Source organism: Hyperolius riggenbachi, chromosome 5 (assembly GCF_040937935.1).
Source record: "Hyperolius riggenbachi isolate aHypRig1 chromosome 5, aHypRig1.pri, whole genome shotgun sequence".
NCBI classification, from domain to species: domain Eukaryota; kingdom Metazoa; phylum Chordata; class Amphibia; order Anura; family Hyperoliidae; genus Hyperolius; species Hyperolius riggenbachi.
This window is the reverse complement of record NC_090650.1, coordinates 354,539,818-354,562,471: the sequence shown is the minus strand read 5'-3', so window position 1 is coordinate 354,562,471 and position 22,654 is coordinate 354,539,818. Positions and strand designations below refer to the sequence as shown.

General features: G+C 49.7%; 1 protein-coding gene across 2 annotated transcripts in view; it reads right to left on the bottom strand.

The window, feature by feature from the left end:
* LOC137517768 (NXPE family member 1-like) overlaps nt 1-22,654 on the bottom strand; it is a 197,718-nt gene that overhangs the window by 121,721 nt on the left and 53,343 nt on the right. For both annotated transcript variants that reach the window (XM_068234798.1, XM_068234799.1), the window contains exon 4: nt 6,745-7,433. In XM_068234798.1, coding sequence (XP_068090899.1) covers nt 6,745-7,433 — 689 coding nt within the window. The remainder of the gene's footprint in view (nt 1-6,744; nt 7,434-22,654) is intronic.

Below are 22,654 nucleotides of genomic sequence, written 5' to 3'. Positions count from 1 at the left end.
CTTCCTTGGCCTGGTGACTGGTCTGGTCGGGTCGCTCCTGGCTGGAACTGGCAGATGGCGGTGTAATGTCAGATATTGCAGCCCGGAAGCAGCCTTCCTCACTGAGTATGGCGCATGCTCAGTGGGAAGTTAGACATTATTTAGCTGAAATATCTCCGCTTCCGCACCACCTACACTCACGAAATTCTCAGGGGAGGGAGGGGACCCCCAGATCTAGCTCTGTGACGAATTGCAGGCCCCTAGGCCCGCTAGTTCCCGAGATAGGTTTGCTGCAATCAGTGTCGGGAACCAGCGGGGCTCGGGGGCTGCAATTCGGCACAGTGCTAGATCTGGGGGTCCCCTTCGTCCCCTGAAAATTTTGGGGGTGTACCTGGTCCGGAAGCGGCGATATTTATGACGTTTTACCGTGGCTGCACAATTGAATGGGACGCAGGCTCCTACTGCGCATGCGGGGCTGCAAAATATGAGAGGCTGCAATAGCTGACACGACAGCGGCTGCTGGGCTGTGGGGGTGGGGCGGGCTGGCTCCAATCAGTCTGCTCTGCTCTCTGCTGTAGGAGACTCACTCTGCCGAGTCAGGCTGCTGAGCTGATCTGCTCTGTGCTCGCACTGCAGTGCTCGGTCCTGCTGCTGCTGATCTGCTCCTCCTGACTGACTCCTGCCCTGCTGGCGGCGTGGTGGCTCGGCGGCTGTGCTGTGTGTGTGCCCCAGAGTGAGTGCTGTGCTGTCTGTGCTGCGACCTCATCCGACCTGGCTGGCTGCCTCCCGTGTGACGCACTCCTCAGCTCCTCTCTCTCCTCGCCGTCCTCGTGACTCTCGCTGCTGTGGGCTGGGCCGGCTCCCTCCCGGCTGCATCTCTTATTGGGCAGCGAGTGGCGCCGGCGCCAAAAAGAGGTGAGCTGATTGGAGCCTTGGAGGGGACACCCGGGGAGGAGAGGGCGGCTGAGCGGAGACTGAGGGAGGGGGAAAAAAGAGCGCGCGCATGCGCATAACAGATTGGAGCAATTTATGCAGTTTTAGACGGACGACTGCCCAGGAAATACGGGCAGTACGGACAGCTCTATTTTGAGAGCTTTTGTACGGACAGTCCGTCTTTTGACGGACGCTTGGCAACCCTGCCTGGTGCAGAGACTGTTTTGTGAAAAGAGTCATAAGCAGCTGGGAGAATCAGTCCCATCTACACCATATGATTCTTTGTCAGATTCGATTCAATTTGATTCGATTCATTGATATGATTTCATTTAATCTGACATGTCCGATTCATGATCCGATTCAATTCGATTCAAATTGAATCGAATCATGAATCGGACATGTCAGATTGAATCAAATCAAATCAATGAATCGAATCAAATTGAATCGAATCTGACAAAGAATCATATGGTGTAGATGGGACTGATTCTCCCAGCTGCTTATGACTCTTTTCACAAAAGGAGTCTTTGCCCGGGGTCTGGTTGCCTAGCAACAATGTAAACACATATTCAGCAGCTCAGCAGTTAGGTTTATAATGGTGATTCCTGCTAGAAGTGGGTTATACCACTGAAAACTATGTAGGCAGACGTTATGGTTGTGAAAGAAAGTAAAAAAAAACACCCCTAACAAATGGATTAGCCTCCCATGCCTTCATACGTCACTATTTACAATACATGTTATATTGATGAAACCATTCATTTTTAAAAAACACTTTTTACACTATTTTAAAATGATGTTTAATAGTTTATGCATAAACCACTTTTTATTTTTTTCCTCATTCGCGGAAGAACCTCTTTAACAGGACATTCCTTTGGAGGACTCTGATCACTGCTGCGATCACATTTTCCCTTCCTTCCCCCTTCCTGTCCCCTTCCCCGTCCTAAATTGACTTGTGAACAAAGGGGTTTTCGTCCCCTTTTGTTTACTAGCAGCCTGCTAGCCGTGATCGGGGCTAGCAGGCTGATCACAGAGCTCCGCTCCGTGACTAAGCAGGGAACAATCGCACATGTGCGCAAGAGTTTCCTGCTAATCTGCACCCCCAGGACTTGATGCTGATTGGCGTTAGGTGGTTCTGAGGCTGCCACTCTACCACTGCCGATTGGCGTGAGGCGGTCAGGAGGGGGTTAAGGAAAACTGTATTGTAAAAGAAAAAGTTAGATACTCACCTCCTTTCCATTCTTCGAATTCAAAGAGACCTTCGGGTCTCCTTGGAAGGCCACGGAAGTACATTGGATCTCCAAGTACTACTGAAGATGCGTAGCTCCGGACTGCTCACATGTAGGCACAGACTTCCACGTGTGCAGTATGGAACCACTTGTCTTCGGAAGCACTTAGAAAGCTGAGTACTTCCAAGGAGTCCCTAAAATGCAGGCAATGGGAGATTTGAATGGGGACCCGGCGGTGGAGGGAGTGACGCATTGTTGGAGCCAAGCCGGAGCAGGTGAGAGAACTTGGCACTGCTGATGTTGCGCCTATGCTCTGCATTACATGGGGAGCACAGAATGGGGGCTTTTGGTGGGCTGTAAAGTTTTTTTATTTGCAGTAAAGCTTTCCCAGCACCCACAGTGACCTCTCCCTCCCTCGACACTGACATCTCCCTCCCTCAGTACCCCCACTGATCTCTCCCTTTCCTAGCACCCACAATGACCTCTCCTTCCTCCAGCACCCACACTAAGCTCTTCCTCCCCGAGCGTCCACACTGACCTCTCCCTTCCCAGCATCCACACTGACCTCTCCCTCCCCAGCTCCCACAGTCACCTCTCCCATTGCCAACACCCACAGCGACCCCCTTTCCCAATACCCAGTACCCATATTACACCCAACCACATGACACCCAGTACCTGCAAGACAGCTACCCCCCCAAGTCAGCGTCTATCACCCGCATGGCATCCAGTAACCCCACCTCTATAAATTGCATCCAGTACTTGCACCAAGCACCCACATAAACTTCAGCCTAACCCCCCCCCCCCCCACCACACACACACACACACACACAAAAACCCCACACATTGCTCCCAATACTTACACCCGGCCTCCATATAGTACTTAGTACCCACACTGGGCATCCACATACACACAGTACCAGTCACAATACATATACCTGCATACAGCCTCCACATGGCACCCACTTTCTGCACCCAGCACTCACATGACAATCAGTTTCTGCACCTGGAACCCATTTAGCACCCAAAACCTGCACCCAGTACTTGCAAGCAGCCACCACATGGTAGCCAGGACCTGCACCCAGCCTCCACTTGGCAGCTTGTACCCTCACCTAGCACCCGCATGACATCCAATACCTGCACCCAGAATCCACATGCCACTACTTGCATTCAACACCCACATGACGGCCAATACCTACTCATAGCCAGCACTCACATGACATCCTGTACTCACTCCCAGTACCCACTTGGCACCCAATACTTGCACCTAGGACTCAAATGACAGCCAACAGCCCCATAACCAACACCCACACACACATGGCATGCACTACTCAAGCAGTACCAAGTTCCCCCCATAGCCAGCATATGGCCCCTACATGGGATTTAGTATCCCCCCAAAGCTAGCAACCAGCTTCCACCCATGCCAGCACTCACGGCGCACACCCAGTACCCAACTGTCAGTACCCACATGGCACCCAGTATCTAGCCATTATACAGTGGTTTGCAAAAGTATTCGGCCCCCTTGAAGTTTTCCACATTTTGTCACATTACTGCCACAGACATGAATCAATTTTATTGGAATTCCACATGAAAGACCAACACAAAGTGGTGTACACGTGAGAAGTGGAACGAAAATCCTACATGATTCCAAACATTTTTTACAAATCAATAACTGCAAAGTGGGGTGTGCGTAATTATTCGGCCCCCTTTGGTCTGAGTGCAGTCAGTTGCCCATAGACATTGCCTGATGAGTGCTAATGACTAAATAGAGTGCACCTGTGTGTAATCTAATGTCAGTACAAATACAGCTGCTCTGTGACAACCTCAGAGGTTGTCTAAGAGAATATTGGGAGCAACAACACCATGAAGTCCAAAGAATATACCAGACAGGTCAGGGATAAAGTTATTGAGAAATTTAAAGCAGGCTTAGGCTACAAAAAGATTTCCAAATTCTTGAACACCCACGGAGCACTGTTCAAACAATCATTCAGAAATGGAAGGAGTATGGCACAACTGTAAACCTACCTAGACATGGCCGTCCACCTAAACTCACAGGCCGAACAAGGAGAGCGTTGATCAGAAATGCAGTCAAGAGACCCATGGTGACTCTGGACGAGCGGCAGAGATCTACAGCTCAGGTGGGGGAATCTGTCCGTAGGACAACTATTAGTCGTGCACTGCACAAAATTGGCCTTTATGGAAGAGTGGCAAGAAGAAAGCCATTGTTAACAGAAAAGCATAAGAAGTCCTGTTTGCAGTTTGCCACAAGCCATGTGGGGGACACAGCAAACATGTGGAAGAAGGTGCTCTGGCCAGATGAGACCAAAACGGAACTTTTTGGCCAAAATGCAAAACGCTATGTGTGGTGGAAAACTAACACTGTACATCACTCTGAACACACCATCCCCACTGTCAAATATGGTGGTGGCAGCATCATGCTCAGGGGGTGCTTCTCTTCAGCAAGGACAGGGAAGCTGGTCAAAGTTGATGGGAAGATGGATGGAGCCAAATACAGGGCAATCTTGGAAGAAAACCTCTTGGAGTCTGCAAAAAACTTGAGACTGGGGCGGAGGTTCACCTTCCAGCAGGACAACGACCCTAAACATAAAGCCAGGGCAACAATGGAATGGTTTAAAATAAAACATATCCATGTGTTAGAATGGCCCAGTCAAAGTCTAGATCTAAATCCAATCGAAAATCTGTGGCAAGATCTGAAAACTGCTGTTCACAAACGCTGTCCATCTAATCTGACTGAGCTGGAGCTGTTTTGCAAATAAGAATGGGCAAGGATTTCAGTCTCTAGATGTGCAAAGCTGGTAGAGACATACTCTAAAAGACTGGCAGCTGTAATTGCAGCAAAAGGTGGTTCTACAAAGTATTGACTCAGGGGGCTGAATAATTACGCACACCCCACTTTGCAGTTATTTATTTGTAAAAAAAATGTTTGGAATCATGTATGATTTTTGTTCCACTTCGCACATGTACACCACTTTGTATTGGTCTTTCACGTGGAATTCCAATAAAATTGATTCATGTTTGTGGCAGTAATGTGACAAAATGTGGAAAACTTAAAGGGGGCCGAATACTTTTGCAAGCCACTGTATGCACCTAGTACCATTCCATGGCCTGCACCCACAAAGCACCCAGTACCCGCCCATAATCCAAACACTTATGACACCCAGCACGCAATGGCATACATCCAGAACCCACATGTCACTGGGAACAGGAACTGGAGGTGTGGCCTGTGTTGAAGGATGGAGCTCAGAGCACCAGAACCTCTGTGCCTACAAGCTCCTAAATTGTAAATCTAGCTCTGCACACACTTCATCATTTACAAAAAGAATTGATTAACAGTGTTAGCCAAGTACACTGTGTATACAGTATTGCAGCCATTAACCCATCTTGTCCCTTAAAGTGGATCCGAGGTGAACTTTTACACATTGCATAATTGTGTTCCTTTCCTATTGTTTATAGGGCATTCCTCAAGCCAAATACTTTTTTGTTTTTGTTTTAATACTCTAATTCCCGATAAACTAAATAAGCCACGCCCACAGGCTCAGAGAACCTTGGCAGTAGCAAGGGCTCATGGGAGCTCAGTCTGGGCAGGAGGAGGGGGAGGTGTTACTAGCCATTGATTTCAGAGGCAGAGGGGAGGAGGGAGGAGGAGAGGGGATTAGGCTGATGGCTCAAGATTCAGATAAGCCTGCCTCTATGTAATGTTTACAAACAACATGTCTGCTGTCATTGTATCACAGGAATAAATAATCATATTCTATTAACCTCCTTGGCGGTAACCCCGTGTGTGACACGGGGTAAGCCGCCGGAGGGTGCCGCTCAGGCCCTGCTGGGCCGATTTACATAATTTTTTTTTAAAACACGCAGCTAGCACTTTGCTAGCTGCATGTTTGGTCTGATCGCCGCCGCCCGCCGCCGATGCGCCGCTACCCGCCGCGTATACAGCCCCCCCGCATACCCCTTGCGCAGCCTGGCCAATCGCCGCCAGGCTGCGCTATGGGGTGGATCGGGACTCCCTGTGACGTCACGACATCCATGACGTTACTCCGTTCATCGCCATGGCGACGGGGGAAGCCCTCAAGGAAATCCCGTTCAGAACGGCGGCGATTGGAGGGGACGGGCGGACGCCGCGGGGAGGGGGGAAGCATGTAGCTAGCGCTAGGCTAGCTACATGCTAAAAAAAAAAAAAAAGGTGAAAAAAACCCTCCCGTGGCTGCGCAGCCGCGGGAATTATACCGCCAGGGGGGTTAAAACTGTTTGCAGTTAGCTTTGCTGTGTTAACCATCTAAACTTTAGATAAGATATGTAGACAAGTTACTAGTTATAGTTAGTTTTTCATCTCGGATCCGCTTTAAAGGATACCCGAAATGACATGATGAGATAGACATGTCTTGTGTAGAAACGTGATCAGCTTGATCAGGTAATAGATTTACAGGATTTGCTGTAATCAATTCCTGCTTTAGCACATGGCCAACAAATCAGACTCTATTTCAAAACTACCAGCCCATGAAAAATAATCCCAATTCTCTATGAGTTCTGGTTCACTTAGCACAAGTGACATTTAAATGCAATTTTATAGAAAAAAAAAATCACCTACGCCACAAGAAGACTGTTTTCCAGGGTGGAGAGTTGTGTAGCCAACGTAAACCAGTTTTTAAATTCCGTGAACGAATCACAGCTGAAATTCTGCGGTTTGATACAATAGAAGTATTCCTCATCTCGCTCATCCAAATACTCACACAACTCTTCATTTTTGCTAAGGTCGAAGCCGCACTTGGTTTCCACTGCTTTATCTACACTTGTGAATTTGCCTAAGTAGCCAACATTGCCATACCAGCTATTTCGTGACTTCCACAGAGCTGAGACGGCTTCACTGGGATGCATAAGATTTACTGTCACAATTGCTTTCCCCTCCCAGAATAAGAAGAAATGAATGTGGTATGATCCATTTTTGAGGTCTTGAATCTTTCCAGAAGCTCTTGCTTTTATATCAGGATTAGAAATGGTTGCTCTCCAGTAGTCACCTCCATAGCCTTTCCCTTTACTCAGATAGTCATACGCATCAACTTGTACTATAAACTCCTCTCCAACACAATACTTTTCTTTAGGATTTTTTATGAACATTTTGCTGTTTTTAGCACTTGTCGTCTTGTCAACATGATCAAAAGTCACTTTGGGCATCATCTGATCAATTTCGTTGAATATGTCATTAATCCGGATCTGAATTTCGGATACGTTTCCAGTTGTATCTTTCACTTTAACTGTGGGGCTCTCTATCACAAGATACTGTAACAAAAATAAAGACTATTAATTGCTTGAATCATTGCTTTCCTGAAATAAAAATATATTAGTAACACATTTTCTATTGACAATTATTAAGGGAAAGCAATTGTCAGCGTAGAACAGTGTTTCTCAATTTTTTCTACCCAAGTACCCCCTATCACAATCCAGTTCCAGCCAAGTACCCCCCCCCCCAGTGTATGTGTGCGTGTGTGTGTGTGTGTGTATATATATATATATATATATATATATATATATACCACCACAGGTATAGGTGCCCCCAGTACAGATAGATAGCCAGGTATAGGTGCCTGCCCCCTGTATAGGTACCCTCGGTATAGCTAGGTATGGGTGCCCTCAGTATAGCTAGGCATGGGTCCCCCCCAGTATAGCCAGGCATGGGTGCCCTCAGTATGGCCTGGCTTGGGTGCCCCAGTATAGCTAGGTATAGGTGCCCTCAGTATAACTAGGCATGGGAGCCCCCCCCCCCCCCCCGTATAGCTAGGCTTGGGTGCCCCCTAGTATAGCCAGGCATGGGTGCCCTCAGTATGGCCTGGCATGGGTGCCCCCAGTATAGCTAGGTATAGGTGCCCCCAGTATAGCTAGGTATACGTGCCCCCAGTAAAGCTAGGTATAGGTGCCCCCAGTGTAGCTAGGTATAGGTGCCCCCAGTGTAGCTAGGTATTGGTCCCCCAGTGTATCTAGGTATAGGTGCCCCCAGTGTAGCTAGGTTTAGGTGCCCCCAGTAAATCTAGGTATATGTGCCTGCAGTATAGACAGGCATGGGTGCCCTCAGTATAGCCAGGAGGGGGACACAGCGCAAAACGGGGGAGCATGCCCACACATAGCATGCCCTCCCTCACCTTGGGCTCCCCCGTCAGTGCTTCCCTCTCCGACGCTCATTAATAGCAGCAGCGGCGGCGGCATGGTAAAAGGAATGCACACTTATCAGGAAGTAGCGTCATCGCTGACAGAGAAGGACCTCCGGCGTGGAACGCGGAAGTAAGTCCGCGTTCCTTTTACCATGCCACCACCGCCGCTGCTGCTATTAATGAGTGTCGGAGGGAGAAGCGCTGACGGGGGAGCCCAAGGTGGGGAGGTGGAGTGGACCCCCCTTCCCGCTGCTATGTGTGGGCATGCTCCCCCGTTTTGCGCTGCGTCCCCCTCTGGCTGCGTACCCCCTGCTGTGGTCTTGCGTACCCCCTGGGGTATGCGAACCGCGTGTTGAGAAACACTGGAGTAGAAGACCAGGGGCATAACTGGAGGGGAGTAGCCCCTGCGATCGCAAAGGGGCCTAGAGCTGTGGGAGACCCCAACTACTACCCTTTCCTATCTCCAAAACGGGAATATCCTTCAGGTCAGGTGTTTTTGTGGTCTACCCTTGTTATGGATGGGAAGATCATAATGGCCCCACTTGTTTTATGACCCTTGCAAGATGGGCCTTAAAGTGGATCCAAGATAAGCTTTTACACATTGAAAAGTTATGTTCTTTTCATTAATGGTGCTCGGATTCCCTCATCCACGGATTCGACAAACCCGGCCGTGGCTAAAAGAAAATCCGGAACCGTCGTGATTACAATCCAGATTTGAAACTGAATCAGGAATTCGAATCGGATTTTCGCTGTGAATGAGTCAATCACGGCCGTGATCCACAGCCGTGATCCATGGCCGTGATTTGGATTTTCTTTTAACGTTAATAGCAAAACCCCCATACATGCTACAATCCACAAAATTACTCGGATTATAAAGGTGATAAGGGGCCACAAAATAAAAAAAAATCCAAAAGGAACTTTTAGTTTTTGAGAAAATTGATTTTAAAGTGAAATCAACACTTAAAAATGTGGCTATTAATTGGTAATAATTGTTTTGTAAACAGGGAAATATACTTTAAGCAATCGCAGAGGTAATGGTGAGTCCCAATAGCATCTGGCGGTGGTGGTACCACTGGAGGGAGGAGGATGAGACAAGTGGGCGACACCACAAAAAAACCTCAGAGGTTTTCAATGTTTTTTTTTCCTTGCAGCGATAGCAATGACATGGCAGCAAAGTTGTCTATCCGATTAATCGTCCCAAAAATTGCAGCATGCCTGGACCCTGGTGATGGGTACACAGACTGCTGTTGTCGTTTAACAGTACAACATGAGAGGCGGCAGCAGGAGGGCGAAGCAGCACTCTGCCGCAGCACAGAAAGAAGGGTAGTATGGCACCTCTCTGGTGGCACCACAGCACGATAAATCGTCCCAAATATTGTAGCATCCGTGGACCCTGGTGTTGGATACACAGACTGCTGTTGTTGTTTAACCCTCTGGGCGATACAATAAGATCGCCCAGGAGGGGGCGCAGCACTTTTTAAAAATTTTTTTATTTTTTAAATCATGTAGCGAGCCCTGGGCTCGCTACATGATAGCCGCTGCCCAGCGGCATCCCCCCACCCACTCCGATCGCCTTCGGCGATCAGAGTAAGCAGGAAATCCCGTTCAGAACGGGATTTCCTGCTGGGCTTCCCCGGTCACCATCATGACCGGGCGGGATGACGTCACCGACGTCATGGACGTCGTGACGTCAGAGGGAGTCCCGATCCACCCCTCAGCGCTGCCTGGCACTGATTGGCCAGGCTGCGCAAGGGGTCGGGGGGGCTGCGCGGCACGGCGGCGAGCGGCGGATCGGCGGCGAGCGGCGGCGATCGGAAGTTACACGCAGCTAGCAAAGTGCTAGCTGCGTGTAACAAAAAAAAAATTATGCTCAGCTCGGGATTATCGCTCAGGAGGTTAATAGTACGACATGAGCCAAAGCACGAGAATTGTACCCAAAAATTGTAAATATCCTTGGACCCTGGCAGTCGGAACACAGACTTAAGTATTAAATTCCAACATCAGCAGCAGCAGGAGGAGGACTACTAAGAACTCAGCAGCAGCACAGAAGGGCATGGCCCCTCATTGATGGCGCCATAGCGCGAGAATTTTGCCCAAAAACTGTAAGTATCCGTGGACCCTGGCAATGGGAACACAGACTTTAGTACCTAAACGCAAGATACAACATGTTTTCCAGGGTCTGAGGCACATACAGATGGTCCCGATCATCATCATCATCATCATCATCATCAAAATAGAACTCTTCTCCTGACCCCCCCACCACCTCTGCCTCCCCAACATCCCCAGACACAGATCCCTCATTGTCCTCAACATAAACTTGGGATGCAGGCTTGAGCACAACCTCCTCCTCCACATCAGACCCCATCATCTCCTCAATGGCAGCCCTCAATACTCACCCAGATGCCGGACTGAGGGACACAACGCTCTCGTCTCGGGAGGGCTGCTGACCACTGGCTGCTGGGGTGGATGTCACAACTTGCGTGGGGTGTTGGCTGCTGCTGCTGCCGCTGCTGGGAGGGCTGCTCACAGCAGAGATCTGTGAGAAACTCATGATGGGCTGCTCCTCCGTAATCATGTCCATGAACGCCTGTGAGTCAAACTCCTGAACGACCACACGGCGTTGAGTCAAGGTGCTGAAAATGGGTGACACCGGTGTCGGCTGACTCGGCCCAGGCAGTGCTGCGGATAGACACCTTTCTGCTGCACCCACTACACCTGAGCGCCCTCTCCCTGGCCGTGGATCAGTCCCAGAACTGGCGGAGGCAATGGCACTCCCTCTCCTGCCACACGCACAACCCCTGCCAGACATGTTGTATACTATGCACAAAATTTCAAGGTGGAGAAAGTGTGCTGCTTTTTACAGTCAATACCTGTGTGAGCATGGGGACAGACAGAATATAAAAGAGTGCTTTTATTGATTTTTCAGAAAAGAACAACAACAAAAAACAAAACAAAAAAAACCCAAAGAAACAAACAAATGTGAAGACAGTGCAATACTGAATATACTGAATACACTGTAATAGAACTCGAAAATCACTGGACAGCGCCGCAGTTTGACTGCACGACACGCACAGCAAATTAACTGCCTGCACTAACAGTACGGTACAATGTCACTGAGTGAACTTAGTGACTGACCAGTGGCAGTGACTGCAAGTAACTGAAGTTGATCACTGGCTATGAGCGGAATACAAGTGATACAGTAAAATAATATAGAACACAAAAATGAGTGGACAGTGTTCTGCCTGCACTAACAGTGCGGTACAATGTCACTGAGTAACCTTAGTGACTGACCAGTGGCAGTGACTGCAACTAACTGACGTTGATCTCTGGCTATGAGCTGAATACAGGTGATACAGTAAAATAATATAGAACACAAAAATGAGTGGACAGAGGTCTGCCTGCAGTGCATTAATAGAAAAGTACAATATCACTCACTGACTAAACGTAGTGACTGACCAGTGACAGTAACTGAAGTTAATCACTGGCTGGTTGGCTCAGCTAGATAAAAAGTATACAGTATTACAGCTGTATAACCAGTCTGAACCTGCCTGTCCGCATTAAGCACAGTAATCATAATCAGTACACTCTCGCTATGACTTCACTGATTAGAGCTAACTGAAGTAATAATAAATCACTAACAGGCTAGCTAGCTACTGACAAGTACAGTATCAGAGCAACGTCCCCCCCCCCACATTCCCTTTAGATTGTAAGCTCGCAAGGGCAGGGCTCTCTACCCCTTTTGTGTCTTGGTAACTGTCACGGAACAGCCGTGGGAAACGAGAACGCAAACGCAATCGGTTTATTGCACCGATTGCCAGTGATGTGCTATAACTGGATTGATTGTGTAGGAGCATCTGCAGTCTTTTCTCAGCAGAGAGATAGCATCAGCTTAACTGCAGGATGGCTCTTTTGATATGCTAATGAGCAGGAACAAACCCTTGTGTTCAGGAGGCTAGAGTTTACTTTTCATTACCTCAGATAGATGTCAATGGGCTCACCAAATGGTGACTCTATTCAAAGCACTGCTTTCCCACCAGACTGACCGGAGCCATATAGACAAAATAAGAAAGCATGGAGTTTAGGATTTTGAGCATGTTTAAGCAATACCGTTCAGGTGAGAAATGTGAAAGTTATATCATTCTGCTGGTCCGGATCTTGTGAGTATTTTGATATTAAATTGGGGCCACTGGCATAACCAAAACTCGGGGGATTCCACCGTTTTTTAACCGGGCATGCAAACATGCCCAAGTTTGGTATCATATGAACTGGCCTAGTCTGAGAAATATGAATATGTAATTATTATTTGTGTGCCGGCCGCGTAGGTCGGCCTACAGAAAATGTCACGGTTATGGGGCTGGTGAAACCCCTGCCCAGATGTGATTACCATAATCCGGCCCAGGGGAAGCCCGCCTCTGAACTCAGCTCAATTAAAAGAAATGAGCTGCCTGGGCAACTCTGTCCTCCACATTCCATCTAGAGTATATGAGAGCTGTCTGGGGCTAGCCAGAAGACACATGGCTAGCGGCCATCTTGATTGGCCATCTTGACTGAACTGAAACAAAGGACATTTTCCATTTTGCTTGCATTTTAAATTGAGCTGAAACAAAGGAACTTTGATTCCTCCCACTAAAGGACATCTTTCCAGGAACTAAGTATTTTGTCTCCCTTTCTTTTATTTTTCATACTGGCTATTAATGTTTCAATAATTGTTGATTTTAATAATTGTCTGTATATATTAATTATTTATATTGCCGTGAATAAAAGACTTTATCAAAGTCATTCACTGTTCCGCTACCCTGCTTTTCAGCCATACACAGAAACTGATCCCAGGTCTCTGAAGAGACGCTACTATTGTTAATATCTAGACAGAATACAGCGTGTTTTAACCATTTTTTTTGCAGGTCGAAAAATAGCCAGTTAGTGAGTTCCCCTGTCTCAGAAAACAGAGGTGGTGGCAGATACCCTGAAATAGTGTGTAAAGTTGTAATTACCATACCTCACAGGCTCCCTTCTGGTCGGGCTGCTGCCCAAATTTCTGTCTGTTTCTGCACAAAGATCGCGACCAAAGCTTGCATGGTCTGTGTGCTGAAACCGATTGGAAGGCAATTTGCGGTCTGACCACTAGGGCTCCTGTGACAGTGTTTGGCAGCGGTTGGGATCTGTGTTGTGCTGAAAGTATCTAAGATAGTGCTGGCGCTATCAAGAAACGAACTAATTCGCTGGTGTAGCTGGAAGGCAATATATTTTTTATATATACAGAGAGACTGTGTAGCCAGTACCCCTCCCCAAAAGTTTTATTTTATTTGGCATGGAAATGTCGGGGAACTACAAGCTCATGGCCGTATCAGACCTGGAAAATCTTTGTCAGCTGCGGGGCATTGACACCCTCCGCAAGAACAAACAGGACATGGTAAATGACTTGTTTCAATGGGATACCCAGCAACTGCGGGAGCCGGGTGTGTCCGCTGAAGTGGATACCAGCCCATTTGACCCAAGTCAAGGGGAACCAGAGACTGAAGATTCTGCGCATACAGAGGTTGAGCATCCTGTAGGCCCTGTTGCAACAGTTACGCCAGAGACTGTCAGTATGGACCCCAATCCCAGAGTTTCTGAAAGTACTCGCCCGGAACCGGCCAGTACTGAACTGTCCGTTTGTACTGATCCGCTAATGCAGCAGGCATTACGAAAGCTGATGGACACTGACCTGGAAAAGTACATGCAGTACATGTAAGCGCGAGAGGAGCGCCAGACTGCAGAAGCGCGTGAGGAGCGGGCGCGCCAATCTGCAGAGGCGTGAGAGGAATGGGAGCGGCGAGCGGCTACTACAGAATGGGAGCTCCAACGACAGCATGAGCTAAACATGGCAAAAGTGCAAGAGGCCAGCCGGAGTTCCCCGCCCAGCCTCCCTGCTGAAGGAGCTGCACCATTCGTAAGTGCAAAATTTAAATTTGCTAATATTGAAAAAGACACAGACATTGACTTGTTTTTGCGATCTTTTGAAAAAGCATGTCGTCAGTATCGTCTGTCCCAAGACCAGTGGGCCAGACATCTGACACCTTTGCTGCGCTACAAAGCGATTGATGCTTTCGCAGAATTGCCTGCGGAGAACGACAATGATTATGCCGCTATAAAAGACGCTATCATTACCAAATACCAGCTGACGCCAGAAGCCTATCGCAAAAAGTTCAGGGCCTGGCAGAAAAAGTCTTCTGATTCTTATCGAGATGTGGTCAGCAGCTTGCGCACCACACTCCGCCAGTGGACTCTAGGCCTCACCAAAGGGTCTTATGATGTCCTGGAGGACTTGATAGTCCTAGAACAATTTCTGAACATTTGTCCTGCTGATGTACAACTGTTTGTGCTGGAACGCATGCCTGCGTCAGCGACTGTCGCTGCAGACCTCGCTGAGACCTTTACCACTACCCGGGTGTCTGATAAACACAGAACTGTCCCATCCAGCTGGAGAGGAGGTAAGCCCAATACCCCGGCAGACTCTCCTGCTCCTGTGAGCCATCAGCCACTGAGGCCACCCATCGCAGCTGCTACACCCAGGCCTGCAGCCCCTGGAGAGGTCACCTGTCACTACTGCTGCCAGCCCGGACACATGAAATTCGACTGTCCGGAGCGGAGACAGACACCACCAGCACCTGGATCAACCGCATCACCTGTACCTCACCCACAGCAGAGGCAACCCACCAGCGAACCACAGCCTGGATCATCCAATTTTGTTCTGGTTGCCTGCGGAAAGGAAATCCGCGACCGAACCGACTAGCAGCAGCCTGTTAGAGTGAACAACAAAGTTGTCACCGGATTCCGAGACACCGGAGCTGACATCACGTTAGTTCACTCACACCTTGTGCCAAAGGAGAGTGTGGTGATATATTGGGGTGCTGATGATGTTAAGGATAATAAAGGAACATATTCTTTCTTTTTTCTGCCTGTGTTCCATATAGGTCTGCTAGAAGGGAGCTGTTGCCTTGAGTTGCTTGGGGCAGGAAATGGGTGATTGTCTTGACCATAAAGTACTTTGAGTTTCTGTATGCAGTTCCTCTGAGAGTGGTTCCCTGCTAATGGGATTATCTGCCTGGCTTTTTGAACCCAGGAGACGGCCCATTGTCTCAATACACAAAGCAAGACTACCCCAGTCTGGAGACTAACACAGGAATGTTTGAAATGTATGTGACAGCCGACTGGAAATGGGTGAAGGGGTGAAGTCCTTTTGATACCATTTTCTACCTGTGGAAATTGAATTATTGGTGGATGTTAGATCTCTGGAAATCCAATTATGACTGAGGATGTAATTAAATCTAGGTCCCCCCCCCCCCCGTCCACACAGGCTTACAGCCTCGAGGCGAATATTTCATTATAAAAACCAGGGGACAGCTACCTCAAATCAGTCCCCTCCTGACGGTAGCGGCAGCTGGTCTCCTGGACCAAGCTAGTGGACTCCTGGTCTAACCAGAATTGTGTCCGTCCACAAAAGTCCAAGGTTCTTCTATCTGGATTCCTGTATTTTGGTAAGCAAATTGCTTGGTGTGTATCTTTGTAACCTCTTATTTTTGTAACTTTTATCTTTGTAACTTTTTTACTTTGTTTTTGTACTTCTTTTGTATATATTAAGTTCTGCATTGTTCCACGTTTTTTATGGAATATTAAATCGTTATTTAATAAGCTTGACTTCTGCTGTGCTAAACTAACACTCATAGCCTAGAAGAGATTGAAGTGCAACTGTGTATAAATCCATGCCTAATTGTATGCTTGAGCAACACTACCATATGAAATTGTAATTGCATTGTGTGTATGAGGCACTTCTGGGCTCGACAGCCGAGTGGGAAGTCTAACAGTATCGTTCGGAACGACTGTTAGTGGTTTTGCTTCACTACAGTGTAAGATTGCAACTGTGTGTGTGTGCGTGGCGTTCCCGTATTCGGCCTAAACGCAAAGCTGACCCGAATACGAAAACGCGGAGTGCGCGCTGAGGACTCGACAGCAGAGTGGAAGTGTCTAGCGAACCGCTAGTGGTGGCAGTGAGAAGTGTTCTGGGGGGGTCACAGCCTTGTTTGTAGCTTAAATAAGGCTGCTCCCCGCTTGATCTGGTCAAACCCGTAGTCGGGAACCGTATACGCAGGTGTGCCGCGGGCCGGTTCCTGACAGAGAGCATCAGCTCCAGCCGATCCCTTGCCCTTACTGGAGTAGAGGGCACCCTTTTACACATAGCCCACGCGAGAGTGAAGCTCGACTGGGGAGTAGGGGTCCAAGAAAGGGTTGTTGGGGTTGTGAACGATCTCCCAGTCCCTGTGTTGCTGGGGACTGATTTGGGCAAGCTTGTGTCGTACTACAAACCTGCCACGACCTCCTTGTCGCTCACGGAAGGAGACGGACTCTCCACCCACCACCAGGTACTTTATACACCTGAGGGAGCACCAGAGGGAGGTGGGTTGAATGTGCCCAGTTCAAGGGTACCCGGTTCAATAGTGCCTGCTTCAAAGGCACCTGAGTTTGATGTACAAACTGTCTGTTGTGATGAAGATGTAACTGTACCTGTGTTTAATGTACAAACGGTCTGTAATGAAAATGTGTCTATGCCTGTCACTGTCATCAGTGGTGCTCAGCAGAGCTCGAATATTCGAGTAGCTCGAATATTCGAGCTCTTTTCCAGCTATTCGAGCTCGGTATTCGAGCTCCGAATAGCTGTAGCTATTCGAATGGGCTATTCGCGTACACTCGAATAGCCCATTCACTATTCGAGCTATTCGAGCAAACGGCGCTATTCGAGCTCGGTACCGAGCTCGAATAGCGTCATAGCCTAGATTGATGTCCTTAGAGCCAATCAGAGGGCTCCCAGGCCCTCTGACGGCAGCCAATCACAGAGGGGGACCCTGGCCAGCCCCTACCCTATAAATAGCGTCCGCCATGTTCCGTTTCTCCGTGCTTGCCTGAGACTTGTACAGAGAGAGAGTTGCTCCTTTGTGCTTTGGCTTAGCAAGAGCTCTATTGTGGTCATTTACCTAGCGTTTTTGCTCACATACACCTCCTATACACACCTATATTGTTGTTAGTTAGTTAGACATTGTATTTTAGTTAGTAGCATTTGTGTTACATAGAGACAGGCCAGCTGCTGCAGGCTTACAGCTTTAGGCCTCAGGGCCTTGCCTGTGTGGGCAGCTGTCCTCCTGTCCTCTGTTTATTTCTCTCTATTCTATATATTTCTGCTGTCCTTTACTACTGATTGTATTAGTATTGTAGTTATATACTGTAACTGTACTAGGACACTCACTGTCACTGTTCATAGGCTACTAGCTGCTCCTGCGTGTGTGCACTCACTTTCTGTGTACACACTACACACACTCTATTTCCTTCTGATAACTGATTGATTATTGTAATTGATTATTGTAATTAGTTAGTTGTACTTACTGTTACTACTTACTGTACTAGGAGTCTAGGACACTCAGTCACTGTTCATAGGCTACTAGCTCCTGCGTGTGTGCACTCACTGTCTGTGTACACACTACACACACTCTATTTCCTTCTGATAACTGATTGATTATTGTAATTAGTTAGTTGTTTGTACTTACTGTTACTACTTACTCTTACTGTACTAGGAGTCTAGGACACTCAGTCACTGTTCATAGGCTACTAGCTCCTGCGTGTGTGCACTCACTGTCTGTGTACACACACTACACACACTCTATTTCCTTCTGATAACTGATTGCTTATTGTAATTAGTTAGTTGTACTTACTGTTACTACTTACTCTTACTGTACTAGGAGTCTAGGACACTCAGTCACTGTTCATAGTCTACTAGCTCCTGCGTGTGTGCACTCACTGTCTGTGTACACACACTACACACACTCTATTTCCTTCTGATAACTGATTGATTATTGTAATTAGTTAGTTGTTTGTACTTACTGTTACTACTTACTCTTACTGTGCTAGGAGTCTAGGACACTCAGTCACTGTTCATAGGCTACTAGCTCCTGCGTGTGTGCACTCACTGTCTGTGTACACACACTACACACACTCTATTTCCTTCTGATAACTGATTGCTTATTGTAATTAGTTAGTTGTACTTACTGTTACTACTTACTCTTACTGTACTAGGAGTCTAGGACACTCAGTCACTGTTCATAGTCTACTAGCTCCTGCGTGTGTGCACTCACTGTCTGTGTACACACACTACACACACTCTATTTCCTTCTGATAACTGATTGATTATTGTAATTAGTTAGTTGTTTGTACTTACTGTTACTACTTACTCTTACTGTACTAGGAGTCTAGGACACTCAGTCACTGTTCATAGGCTACTAGCTCCTGCGTGTGTGCACTCACTTTCTGTGTACACACTACACACACTCTATTTCCTTCTGATAACTGATTGATTATTGTAATTGATTATTGTAATTAGTTAGTTGTACTTACTGTTACTACTTACTGTACTAGGAGTCTAGGACACTCAGTCACTGTTCATAGGCTACTAGCTCCTGCGTGTGTGCACTCACTGTCTGTGTACACACACTACACACACTCTATTTCCTTCTGATAACTGATTCATTATTGTAATTAGTTAGTTGTACTTACTGACTGTTACTACTTACTTACTTACTGTACTAGGGACACTCACTCAGTCACTGTTCATAGGCTAGCTCCTGCGCGTGTTTGCGCGTGCGTGCGTGCACTCACTGTCTGTAGTGTACACACACTAAATTTACTTGTGATTACTACTGATTATTGTAACTGCTAGTTGTACTTCCTGACTGTTACTACTTACTTACTGTACTAGGGACACTCACTCAGTCACCTCACCCACCAACCCACTCCATTAAAGTACCCCACTTTTCACCCGCCCTTTTAAAAAACTTTTGTCTATACGCCCAAAACATCGAAGATGTCTGGAAGTGGCAGCCAGCGCGGTTTGGGCAAGGGGAAGGGCAGCAAGGGAATCAGGAGGAGAGGGAGCAGCATTGTGGCAGGCCGCGGCCGCGCCACCATGCACAGTTCCGCAGCAGCAGCAGCAGCGTCAGTGGCTAACATTCCTCCCATAGCCACTGGCCGTGGACGCCTTGGGCGCCGCCCAGCAGGAGCATCTGCAACTCACGCTGCAGAGACACAGCAGCAGCAGCGTGTAGCACCTGCTCCGATTTTCCTCCAGCCGGGTCGGAAACGTCCCATTGAGGAAAAGCATGCAGACACTGTGGTGCAACTCATGACGGAGGATGAGCAGCCCGCCATCAGCTCTGCATCCGAGGCCTCCACCCTCACCACCACCACCACCACCACCCCTGTTCGCAGCAGCCGCCCAGCAGGGTCTGGGGAGGAGGCCAGTTCACCGTCACAAGTTGGCGACCTGTCACTCAGCAGTATTTTTACCCCAGGCACCATCAGGGTATTGTCTGCTGTTGTTGGCGATTTTGAGGAGGAGATGCTGATGGGCACTTTGGGGGATGAGGGATTGGACAGCAAGACTGTGGCGACAGTCAAGCAGCCCATCCATGCATCAGGAGAGGAGTTTGGGGGGTCATCATCCCAGCAGGACATGTTTCAGGAGGGGGAGGATGATGATGACCCGGTGACAGACAGAGACTGGGTGCCACCACCTCCAGGGGATGTCGTCCTCAGCAGCTCTGAGGAGGAGGAGGAGGATGCTCTTGTAGGCCTTGCAAGGAGGCGCATCATTGCAAGCATTGGCAGCAGTAGGCAGGTCCCACAGCCTGCTGGTGTCTCAGGCTCAGCAGCAGCAGCAGCAGCATCTGCCAGTACCACCACCAGCCGCACCCAAGCCCCCCAAGCCCCCCCCCCAACCACCACAGGGAGACAGGCAGCAGCGCTTCCATGCCGTAGGGGGATGTTTCTGTCACCAATCTGGCGATATTTCACCATGCCCACTGTGTACAGCAAGTACGCCACTTGCAACCACTGTCAGCGGAAGTTGAGCAGAGGTGCAGACCCCTTAAAGTTCAGCACCAGCTCGCTCATCAACCACCTTTCTGCGAAACATTTCCACCAGCATGAGGAGTTCCAGAGACTGAAGGCATCTGGTGCTGGCAGTGGCACCACACCCATCACTGCACAGCCTTCAGCAGCAGCAGCAACAGCAGCCACCCGCCCTCCTGCTCCTCCAGCAGCACCAGCAGGAGTGCGGAAACGCACTGCTCCTCCCCCCTCTGCAACTCCTGCCGCCGACACTGAGGCCTGTTCTGGCAGCCAGTCCTCAGTGGCCTCCTCCGCTGTGTCTGCTGATTCCCGTGCCAGCAAAAGGCCACGCCAGAGCCTTTTGAGCGAGTCCTTCCAGGGGGTGGTTAGGGCTCTGCCTCCCAGCAGCCGTCGCGTGCGGCAGCTGAACGGCTTGCTGGCACGGGCCATGTGCTCCCAACTCCTGCCGTACACGCTCGTGCAGGAGGGGAGCGACATTCGTGCGCTGCTTGCTTGCGCAGCCCCAGACTGGCAGCTCCCCAGCAGACACTTTTTCTCCCGCAAGGCCATTCCTGCACTGCACCGCTTTGTGATGGCCAATGTGGAACGAGGGCTGGAGCACGCGGTTGGTGAAAGGGTCCACGTCACCATGGACTCCTGGAGCAGCCGCTTCGGGACAGGCCGCTACCTGTCCTTCACTGTCCACTGGGTCAGCTTGGTGGAAGGGGGTGAGGATGGGAGAGCAGCAGCGGGCACAGCAGCAGCAGCAACACAGTGGGTGGTGCCACCCCGCAGGCTCAGGGGAACTGCAGCAGGTTCCTCCGATCCTCTGCCATCCTCCGGCACACCTGGCCAAACCCCCCGCCTCAGCAGCAGCGTGAAGGCCCGCCACTGCCAAGCGCTGCTGCACTTGGTCAGCCTTGGGAAGACCAAGCTGACGGCAACCCATGTGTTGGCCAAACTCCAGGAGCAGGAGAGGATTTGGCTGACCCCCAGAGGCCTCAGAGTCGGAGAGGTGGTGGCCGACAATGGGGCCAATCTGGTTGCCGCAATAGACAGGGGAAACCTGACCCACATCCCCTGTCTTGCCCACGTGCTGAACCTGGTGGTGCAGAAGTTCTTGCGCACCTACCAGGGGATGGGCGAACTGCTGGAAACGGCAAGGAACGTTGTGCGTCACTTCCGGCGCTCGGCTGCAGCCTGTGCGAGCCTGGAAGACGTGCAAAAGGAGCTGGATCTGCCACGCCATCGGCTGATCCTTGACGTTCCGACTCGCTGGAACTCCACCCTGGCGATGTTGGAGCGTCTGGTTGAACAGAAGCACGCTGTCAACCAGTACCTTGCCCTGGCCACTGTTTCCGCCGCTCAGAGAAGGGACAAGACCAGCAACATCCCGTCCATCGTCCCCGATGATGACTGGAGGCACATGCAGCAGGTGTGCTTAGTGCTGGCTCCCTTTCTGCAGGCCACTAACATGGTGAGCAGGGACCATGCTATGGTCTGCGAGTGGGTGCCCCTGGTTTGTCTGCTGAACAGGGCCCTCGATGCTTTGCTGGAACAGGGAGCGGCAGCCTTGGACCAGCAGGAGCGGCAAGCAGCTGCACAGTCCACCTCTGAGGGGGAGGAGGAGGAGGACTTGGTGGAGGTCCCTGACCTTGCTGCTGATGAGGGGGATCAGCACAGTGCAGCTGAGTTGGTGCGGGGGTGGAGAGAGGATGAGGCTGACGAGGCAGAGGAGGAGGATGAGGACAGCAGCACTGCCGTCGATGTGCCAGCAGACGTGGCCCGCCTCTTCCCAATGGCAGCGCACATGCTGACGTGCCTGCGCAGAGACCCCAGGGTGATCCAGATGAAGCAGAGGGAGGACATCTGGATCAGCATGATGTTGGACCCACGCCTCAAGGGGAAGTTGAGCCAGTTCCTGCCGCCTGCAGGAGGAGACCCAGAGCAACAAATAAGGAGCTTGCAGCAGGCCCTTGTTGAGCGCTTGGAGGAAGCCTTCCCCCAGCCTTCCACCCCCACTGTCCAGCAGCCAGCACAGAGGCAGCAGCAGGTGCCTGCATCCAGCAGCAAGCGCCCCACAGACCTGCTGTCTCTCAGCCATGAGCTCTACAGGACTGTAGAGGCTCCGGCAGCAGTGACTAGAGAGGAGGTGCATGCAGCAGCATCCTCCACCGGTCACAGCCAGCGCCTGACCCGCATGGTGGCTGACTACATGGGGTCCTACAGCGGGCTTGACAGCGATGCCCCTGTTGATCCCACGGAGTATTGGGTCAAGCGCCTGGAGATCTGGAGCGAGCTGGCGCAGTACGCCCTGGAAGTGCTGTCCTGCCCCCCTTCCAGCGTGCTGTCCGAGCGCTGCTTCAGTGCAGCTGGTGGTGTGGTCACCGAGAAACGCTCACGTCTGTCTCACAGGTCTGTGGACAGACTGACGTTTCTCAAGAT